General features: G+C 47.9%; 4 protein-coding genes across 4 annotated transcripts in view; 2 read left to right on the top strand and 2 right to left on the bottom strand.

The window, feature by feature from the left end:
• Positions 1-9,829, bottom strand: part of LOC126563743 (uncharacterized) — a 173,475-nt gene that overhangs the window by 148,256 nt on the left and 15,390 nt on the right. The gene's annotated exons all lie outside the window — the stretch shown is intronic.
• On the bottom strand, positions 725-1,902 carry LOC126564960 (coiled-coil domain-containing protein 130 homolog). Its single transcript, XM_050222090.1, has 2 exons — positions 1,309-1,902; positions 725-1,192 (listed from the first exon to the last, which is right to left on the bottom strand). The coding sequence occupies exons 1-2, from the start codon at positions 1,879-1,881 to the stop codon at positions 725-727; spliced, it is 1,041 nt and encodes a 346-aa protein (XP_050078047.1). The 5' UTR covers positions 1,882-1,902.
• LOC126564001 (methionine--tRNA ligase, cytoplasmic) lies at positions 2,640-5,906 on the top strand. The gene is made up of 4 exons (XM_050220896.1): positions 2,640-2,771; positions 2,853-4,997; positions 5,088-5,181; positions 5,257-5,906. The coding sequence occupies exons 1-4, from the start codon at positions 2,669-2,671 to the stop codon at positions 5,900-5,902; spliced, it is 2,988 nt and encodes a 995-aa protein (XP_050076853.1). The 5' UTR covers positions 2,640-2,668; the 3' UTR covers positions 5,903-5,906.
• Positions 7,052-8,506, top strand: LOC126564606 (UDP-N-acetylhexosamine pyrophosphorylase-like protein 1). Its single transcript, XM_050221684.1, has one exon. The coding sequence runs from the start codon at positions 7,052-7,054 to the stop codon at positions 8,504-8,506; it is 1,455 nt and encodes a 484-aa protein (XP_050077641.1).

Below are 9,829 nucleotides of genomic sequence, written 5' to 3'. Positions count from 1 at the left end.
TCGCGCCCTGGCTATTCCTCGCGAGGAGAAAATCAATTTAATTTTTCCTCCTAAACTGCTGCGGAGTGTTTGTGTTGCAGCCCATTCCGCCTGAGAGCGTGGTGTTTATTGTGACCTGTGTTTTACTGCCTTTTTTTCAATCCGCTTACACTATCGCCGTACTTAACTAAAACACACATACCCACTAACCTCCTATCGATGACACGACACGAGCAACTCACTGCAACAAATCAACTATTTGAGGACCGCGAACAAAAGGGGTTTAATTATATAAAACACGTACGCCCGGATCGAAACATCTCGACTTGATGTAAATCTTTGCAGCAAAGGTCAGCACAATACCTTAACACTAGGATGAGAGAACTTTGCGTTGGAACCACGAAAAGAAAGGGTTCAACAACTGAACCCTATCGTCGTGTGTTGTCTTTGGCCCTTTGCTATGAATAATGTCTTTCACTTCAGCGAGTAGGCCGTGTGACTTTTTGTTGTACCCTACACACACATACACACAAACGCGCGCGCAGATGCAATAATGCCAACAATTCACGCACACATGCGCACGGAATGACTTTGACAACATAACTGAAATGTCAAAAACACGCCGTGGTTAAGACAAGCTGCGGCGACCACGGAATGCACAGCTGTTTTTATTAGCTAAATAAAAAACATGATTCTGAATTTCAATTCTAACCTATTCTTAGATTTATTTGTCTCTTTACCATCTCTAATCACTATCGCTTGATCCGGATCCATAATTGCAAAGCAACAGCTTGGGCCGGACTGCAACTTCATCATCAGCCTTTGGTGGTGGTTTCGTTGCTTCGATCGTTACCACTTTTGGCCGTTTTTCTTCTAGGGTAAGTTCAGTAAATCCGTTCACTTGCTGTCCACATGAGCTTGCAGCTGATCGTTTTACGATACCCAATACTTTGGATTCCAGCTTAGTACCGGTATGGTGCTTGGTGACTGTGGCCGATTTGTTGGCGTAGGTGGACGGTAGAACAGGTCTATTGAGGATTGCATTCCGTCGCTCTTTGTCTTTCTCGTGCACCGTTTTGGAAGAGTGTAAGCGCATCAACTGAGCCATCCGTCGGTCGTGGTCACTTTCCGGGAGCAAGTCAATCGTAAGGCTAGACCTTCCTAGCAGAGCCTTGTCCTTTTCTTCTTGAACTTTCAGCTCCTTTTTGCGTGTCTGTATAACCGAGAGAGAGAGAGAGAGAGAGAGAGAGAGAGAGAGAGAAAGAAAAAAAGAAAAAAAATGTTAAAATCGCTACTTATGAACGTAAGCCAACCACCATTGGTACATACCCTAAATTGTGCCCTAAGTCGACTGTTTGCTTCAAAATCATCTCGCCAAATCGTATCGTTGCGTTGAAAGAGTCTCCCCAAGACTGGCTTAGCCTCTTCGGCCGCTTGTGTATCTTTCGCTCCATGTTCCAGCTTGTACATCGCATCGTCGAACAGTTTTCGCTGGATCTCCTTCGTTTCTGGCACAATCTGCTCATTCTGTTTCGGATCCCAACGGTTTTCCTGCCGTCTCGCACCGGATACAATCTCGTAATCGAGATTCTGTGGGTCAGTTTTGATCTCGAAGTGATTGTCACACAGGTGGCATTTCATCCGGAACTGGTAAACGGGCGTAGAGTAGTACATGCCCACCTTCTTCTTTTCCGCATTGTATCGTACGCCCATGCCGATGTAGTTCTTGCATCCATCGCACCAAATGTTGTACGGCATCTCAAAGCGGATGATCAATATTCCGAGATGGATTTTGCGGGCCCGTTCCCTTAATGCGTGCGTGCCTTGCCATTTGTTCAGTCCTCCGGTCTTGGGGTCGTAATCTGGAGGATAGTACAGGTTCTGTCCCTTGCGTTCTCCCATTTCGATCAAGTGCTGTGCGGATCACGCTCAGTTACAACTATGATCCACTCTCCCTAGGATACTCTATCACCAATGGATGTGCCTCTCAGTATAAATCGTTCCTCTAGATCTTCCAATCCAATCCGTTTAGATCTTTCAACAATATTCCTGCTGCAATCTACTTCTGTTTGTTTATATTGTGCGTGTGCTGCTGTAGACACAAGTGAATGTCATATCTTTCGTCGTGTTTTTACTTCGTTCAATTCAAATTGAAAGGCGCGATATTTTTTCAAGCAAATTTAATTACTTGAACGCCAAGGGCTCTGGGGCTGTATAATTTTTACGTTTTACAAGCCATAATAATTTCTGTTCTGTTCAAGAGGCGCTTTTAATTTGCTTGCCAAAATTTTGTAATTTATCAAAAATTTACTTTATAATTCTCTGTGTGGTCGCTTCATGAATGATTGTCATCCAATTAAGTTCGGTGCTTAAGGGCAATAATTTTATCTAAATGAAAGACGATCCCAGAAAAATTAGTAAATTATTAAATTATTCCTACATTATCGTAACAGAACACGGCCTAACCGCACCCTCTTTGGTCGTTGGGAAAGCGCCGGCGTAAAACAACTGCTGCTGCTGCCTCGTGTTGTGACAGTTAAGACAATCTTTCTCCTCACCGTGTTGGAAGAGAACTGGGATTTTCATCACCCATCGTTGGGCTTTCGGTAACGGGGAATTTCCAACGCAACACTCTACGTCTGGTACGGAATTGTGCTGCATTCGTCATTGTGCACGGCAATTTGGAAAGATGTTCATCTACACCAACACCGGCAACCCGTTCGGGCTGAAGCTGCTGATTTGTGCAAATTTGGCCAAAATCAACGTGGAGGTTAAGCATGTTACACTGGGCGGTATGTAACAGAACAGGCTGGTGTGGGGGAACATTCGCATCCACGAAATTGATACTAACTTTTTTGATAACCTTCCCATAGATCCCGCTCTGGGAGACATGAAGCATCTTCCCATACTGCAGCTGGACAGTGGAGTGCAGCTGTTTTCTACGGACGTGGCGGCCAAATATCTGCTACCGGGTGAGGATGTGTCCAAGGTGGTGCAGCGAGACGAATGGCTTGAATGGTCCTCGAAGCGGTTGGCACCGGCATTAACCCACAACATGGCTATCGGTTCCCGTGCCGATCCGAACACTAAACCGATCCTAAACACGCTGGTAAAAATGCTGGACGATTGTCTGAGCGGCAGCACGTTTCTGATGGGAGATCAAATCAGCAGTGCCGATGTGGCCGTCTGGAGTCTGCTCGCCCCGGACGGTACGCTCAAGGGTGCAGTCAACGTTGACAATGTGCTTCGCTGGTATCGTCAAATTTCCGCCCTGCCCGAGGTTCAGTCCGCACTGATCGTGTTACCATTGAAAGAGCTCAGCTTTGCTTCGCTGCAGCACAGCAATCGGTACGGTGGATTGCATCACATCGTGCTGAATCCAGAAATTGCCGATTTCGAAGGCGAATTGCTTGCCGATACGTCCGCCAATATTGCCGAAACTGTGCAGCGGGACGAGATCGAAGCAGCTCGCGCCGCGTTCGGTGAAGTAGACGATCGGGCCGTGCGCGATGAGCCGAGAATCGTACTTCCAAAACCGGGTCAGAAGAACAATCTCATCACATCCGCACTGCCGTACGTGAACAATGTGCCTCATCTGGGCAACATTGTCGGATGTGTCCTGTCGGCGGACATTTTCGCTCGCTACTCGCGACTCTGCGGATATAACACGCTCTACATCGGTGGTACGGATGAGTACGGTACGGCCACGGAAACGAAGGCCCTGGCGGAGGGTCTTACTCCACGACAGATTTGCGACAAGTACTTCGATATCCACAACTCGATCTACCGATGGTTTGGGATCGGGTTCGATTACTTCGGTCGCACAACGACCACCGAGCAGACACGCATCGTGCAGGAAATATTTAAGGACCTGTACGCCACTGGCTATATCGAGACGCGCTCGGTGGAACAGTTGTTGTGCCAGAAGTGTGATCGCTATCTGGCGGATCGGTTTGTGGAGGGAACCTGTCCTCATCCGGGCTGTGGGTATGAGGACGCTCGCGGGGATCAGTGCGATGGCTGCGGGAAGCTGGTAAACGCGATCGAGCTGCTCCGGCCACGCTGCAAGATGTGCAACTCCTCGCCAGTCATTCGAGACTCGAACCAATTCTTCCTCGATCTGCCTAAAATCGAGCCAAGGTTACGGGAATGGGTGGAAGGTTCCGAGTCTGGGTGGACGCATAATGCGCGCGTAATTACCCGAGCCTGGTTGAAGGAAGGACTCAAGTCACGATGCATTACGCGTGATCTGAAGTGGGGCATTCCGGTTCCACTCGAAGGATACGAGAACAAGGTGTTTTACGTGTGGTTCGATGCTCCGATCGGATACATTTCCATTACGAGCCGGTACTGCAAGGAGTGGAAGCAGTGGTGGCAACCGGACACGTCCAAAACCGGCGTGAAGGTTGATCTGTATCAGTTCATGGCAAAGGACAACGTGCCGTTCCATTCGGTCATGTTCCCAGCTTCGTTGCTAGCGGCGGACAAGGGCTACACGCTGGTGTCTCACATCATGGCGACGGAGTATCTCAACTACGAGGATGGCAAGTTTAGCAAGAGCCGAGGCATTGGCGTGTTTGGTAATGATGCTCAGGATACGGGCATTCCGGCCGATGTGTGGCGATTCTACCTCGCTGCTGCACGGCCGGAAGGTCAGGATTCGTCCTTCAGCTGGAGTGACCTGCAGGCACGCAACAACAATGAGCTGCTGAAGAATTTGGGCAACTTTTTCAACCGAGCGCTCGTGTTTTGTGAGAAATTCTTTGATTCCACCGTACCGGCGATGACGCTGATCGAGGAGGATTACACGCTGCTGGCGTTGATTAATCGGGAACTGAAGGGATACGTGAACCAGATGGAGAAAGCTCGTATGCGTGACGGAATTCGGCATTTGCAGCAAATTTCACGCTACGGTAATCAGCTGATGCAGTCGGAGGAACCGTGGGTAAAGGTGAAGGGCACGGACGATCAGAAGGCGCGTGCTGGTACGGTGATTGGACTGTGCTGTAACTTTGCCTGTAAGTAGACGAATCAGATCGGTATGTATCCCTTCCCCAACAGATTGTGTTTCTCATTCGGAGCAATCTCGCCTTTGTTTTCATTTGTAGGTTTGCTAGCAACGCTTATGTTCCCGTTCATGCCCACGACTGCGCGGAATATGTATAGTCAGCTGAACGTTCGTGGTGGATTCATTAATTCAGAGTACGTACGAACCACACCCGCAAGGAAATGTCTACAAGAATTTCTTTTAACACATTTTCCCACTCCTTTCCTCAGCAAACCGTTAATCCGGACGCTTCTACCAACCGGGCATCGTATCGGCAAACTGGCCGTGCTGTTTACCAAAATCGAAGACTCGAGGATCGAGGAACTGAAACAGAAGTATGGTGGACAACAACAGCAGGTCGTAAAAGACAAAGCTGCTGCCTCACCGTCTGCCTCATCCGCGCCACCAACAGGAACGTTCGGTTCACTGAAAGACGCACAAAAGGCGGTCGACGAGCAAGCGGCCAAAGTACGCAAGATCAAATCGAGCGGTGCCGATCGGACTGTATGGCAGCCGGAGGTTAACATTTTGCTTGAGCTCAAGAAGCAGCTGCAATTGCTTAGCCAGCCCCGTACGTCCGAGAGTGCTCCGGTAGCGCCGGGAGAAAAATTGTCCAACAATAATACTGCAACCGCAGCGAAACCTGTGGCGAATGCTACCACCACCGCTGTTCCGGCCGACATAAAAGCGCTAGAAGAGGAAATCGCTCAGCAGGGCAGTAAGGTGCGCAAGCTGAAGGAATCCAGCACGGATAAGTCCGTGTGGCAGCCGGAGGTATCGCTGTTGCTTTCACTGAAGCAAAAACTTGCCAGTCTTACCGGTATACCAGTGGCTGGTCCTGCTGCGAGCAGCGGAAAAAAGAAGGGTAAAAAGTAAGGATAGTCGCCCGTACTTTGTGACCCAAAACATATGGCGAAACCCGTACAGTTGTGCATGAATAATGATTCATTTTGGCAATAAAAATTATTTAACATATCAAATGATATTTTCAATTATTAGTCGTTAAAAATGGTTGTGAGTTACATACGATTTTAAATGAAGATGAATTTTGTTTCTCCTTGGCTTAACTACTAGATCATACCGGTCATCGAATATGGCGTACTAGACTCGCTGATACCACGTAGTTGGAAAGTCAATCTTAAATACGTAAATAATTACGGCTCCAGATTGGATTTGAACCCCAGTCCTGCTGTTTGAAGACCGGCGCTGCTGTCGCATCATCACTGGGCGCCCCTAATTTAGCTCCTGGTTTCCTGAATCCCTAGCTGGGGTACGACCTGAAATTCGGATAGCATAAAAATACATTTAAGAATTAGTGAGGGTACTTTTCCGTACTCCACTGTTTTTGTGTTTGGCTTGGGTGGTTGAAGTTGTCAAAACGTTATCAATAGCGGCTGTCAAACCCCGTGTTGGTAAACGTGTCTTCGTATGCCAAAAAAAAGTATCGCTACCATCATAGTTCACAATGAGATGTTTCATTTTGCGTGGTAAAACGGTTTCCATTTCCCTGTGAGCAGTGCGCGCCGGTTGATATAGTAGTTGCCCTTTCACTAAACTGGGCCTGGAGCAGACTGGAGAGACTGGAAAATTGGTTGTGCAATTTTGGAGGGCGAAGAAAATTGGGAGTGAGCAAAAGCAGTAGCAGCAGCAGTTCGACCCAAAACTTGTTTACATTCTCACACACAGAGACAAATGGGCAGCCTCCCACCCCAACGGTGTTTTGCGTTGGCGTAAGTGAAACAGACAGCGTCCTGGTCATGTTGAGATAGCCGACCGACCGATCGACCGACGAGACTCGTCATCATCATCATCATCGCGCGCTTCCGTGTTACCGCGTTCATATCCCCACCCAAAACAAGAACGAGCCAACGAGAAACTGGTCGGGGGGGTTGTCGGAAAACGGGTCGCGCCTGCAACCCACTCGGTGGTGGTGGTTTCATTGTAGTGTGGCATTCATTGTGCAACGAAACGGACGCAAATCGCTTCGAGTGGAAAACATAACTTCTGGAGCTCTTTTTGAACGGGATGAGTGAAAGGTACGCCACGATTGCAGAACAACTGGCCAAATGGCACCAGGACCATTTGCTGGCGTTCTGGGACGTGCTATCTGAGCAGCAACGGACCACGCTGCTCGATTCGCTCTCCGATAGCGTCGACTGTGGTGCGTTGGATGAAGCGTTCCGCCGTGCCATGGCAACCGCCACGTCGACGAAGGAAGATTTGAACGAGCTGCTGAAACCGCTCGCCCGCGAACGGTACCTATCGGTTGCCGAAGCAAAGGAGGCGGAACTAGAGAATTTGCGACAGATAGGACTAGAACAGATCCGGGCAGGCCGAGTTGGTGTGATTCTGCTGGCCGGTGGACAAGGCACACGGCTCGGTTCGTCCGCCCCGAAAGGCACGTATAACGTGCAATTACCGTCGGGAAAGTCACTGTTTCAACTGCAAGCCGAACGTATCAGGAAGCTTCAGCAATTAGCCGGTGGTGACGGTCGGATCCACTGGTACATTATGACCAGCGAGCATACGCACACGGAAACACTCGACTACTTCCGGGAGAACGATTACTTTGGACTTCCGGGCGAGCAGGTTCGCATGTTCCGCCAGCGCAGCGTACCGTGCGTGGATTTCGAAGGCCGCATTCTTCTGGATGAAAAGTGGAAAGTGTCCACCGCTCCGGACGGTAACGGAGGTATCTATCGGGCGCTCAAGGACGAAGGCATACTGGACGAACTGGAACGGACAGGCGTCCAGTATCTCCACGCCCACAGTGTCGACAACATACTGATCAAAGTTGCCGATCCAGTTTTCATCGGCTACTGTGTCCGCAAGGAGGCCGACTGCGGTGTGAAGGTGATCGAGAAGGTACAACCGGACGAAGCGGTCGGTGTAGTGTGCGAGGTGAAAGGCAAGTACCAGGTAGTTGAGTACAGTGAGCTCTCGAGTGAAACGGCCAATCGACGTAATCCGACCGATGGCAAGCTTACGTTCAATGCGGGCAACATTTGCAACCACTTCTTTACCATCAGCTTTCTAAGGCGCATTGCCGACACGCAAATGCCACTGCACGTGGCCAAGAAGAAGATCCCGTACATCGACACGGCGACCGGAGAACGGGTAAAGCCCAACGCTCCGAACGGCATCAAGATGGAAAAGTTCATCTTCGACGTGTTTCCGCTGGCGGAACGGTTCGTAGCGCTGGAGGGTCGCCGGGAGGAAGAGTTCAGTGCCCTCAAGAATGCCGATTCGGCCGGGATAGATTGTCCGTCGAGTGTGCGGGGCGACATATACCGATTGCATCGGAAGTGGCTTATCAAAGCAGGCGCGGTCGAAGTGCTTGATGCTGCCGATGCATCATTTGATTGCGAAATTTCTCCGCTCTTATCGTACGCGGGCGAAGGTTTGGAGTTGGCTGCCAGCGGTCAAAGCTTCCGCTGTCCCGTGCATCTAACCGGAACCGATGAGCGACTTGCTGATTAGTGATGGTGTAGAGATAGAGAGAGAGATATATATATATATATATAGACGACAATTGATGCTGCTGCAGATGTACAATAATCAATCGAAGTAGGCGACTATCACACATTCGCCATCGCATCATCGCTTGCTTCGTGGGGGAGGCCACCAATATTAGCGATAAAGCAGAAGACCAAAATTACGCCAAAAGTACATCAAACGCGAAGATGTACGTGTGGGTCGTATCTTATTTTCGGCAGTTTATGCTCAATGTCCTATCATTGTCCCACTTACAGAACACGTTTGGGAAAGGGAGTTCGCCTTTGTACAATGATTTTGGTCTAAAAGTTACAATACCCCTTTGATCTGTGTTCAATTTACGAATCTTTGCCTTTTTTTAGTTCCTTCTGTCATTTTTTCCTTTACTGTGTGTTTCAATGTTTTCCCATTAACTAATTTACGAAGTATCTCAAATTAACTCGATTATTTTCAAAAAATTAGTCCATTCGGCTGCTGCAGCTGTTTCTTTTTGTTTTATTTTATGTTTTTAATTATTTGTTTAACAAAACAACTATTCGTGCGTCCTCACAAATACACATAACGAGGTAATCAAAGGCCCAAAACATTCCGAACAAGCACACTCGCCCGTTTCAGAAGTGGCCCAAAAATGGAATGAAAAAAACCTTTACAGTACTTTAAAAGAACGGCTGAAACGTAGGGATCGCGTTTTTCAATAAACAGCACCAGTAATTGTTTACACACGCTACTGCTGCTGCTCTGTCGGTGTGCGGAGCGGCTTATCTTAAAGTACACACAACACACGCACTTAAAAGCAGCAGCAGCAAATCGCAAGATAGTATAATCCGCCTCTTTGTTATCTGTTTTTTTAAGGAGCTATCAATATTGTTGTAGTTGAGTTGAGTGTAGTGCACACAAAAAACACCTTTTCCTTAGTAATGAGATTTCTCCTATTATATTGTAATCAATAAAAAAAAAACATTTTAAAAAATCTAGCGCCACCAACGTTATACTTAAACACACATGTGTTTTACCATTTTTCTTATTAGAACAAATTTATGATTATTTTGAAAAAACGAAAAAAAAATGTGGAACAAATGTCTGTTTAAATAAAGAAGTTTACTTTTAAACTACGTGTTACTTAACTAAGTTCTACACCTTCAAAAGGAGGACTTGGACAAAATCCAAGTGTCCGCGGCGTATCTGATTGCAGGGTTTTTAATACGATAGAACAAAGCAGGCGACTCTTATTACAACTCCAATGAATGGCAGCTCATTGTAGGCATAACATGCGACGAGGACAGGAGGCTTAGAACAACGGTGGCGCAT

Source organism: Anopheles maculipalpis, chromosome 3RL (genome assembly GCF_943734695.1).
Source record: "Anopheles maculipalpis chromosome 3RL, idAnoMacuDA_375_x, whole genome shotgun sequence".
Taxonomy (NCBI): domain Eukaryota; kingdom Metazoa; phylum Arthropoda; class Insecta; order Diptera; family Culicidae; genus Anopheles; species Anopheles maculipalpis.
The sequence above is the reverse complement of the archived record's forward strand: the minus strand, read 5'-3'. Positions and strand labels throughout refer to the sequence as shown.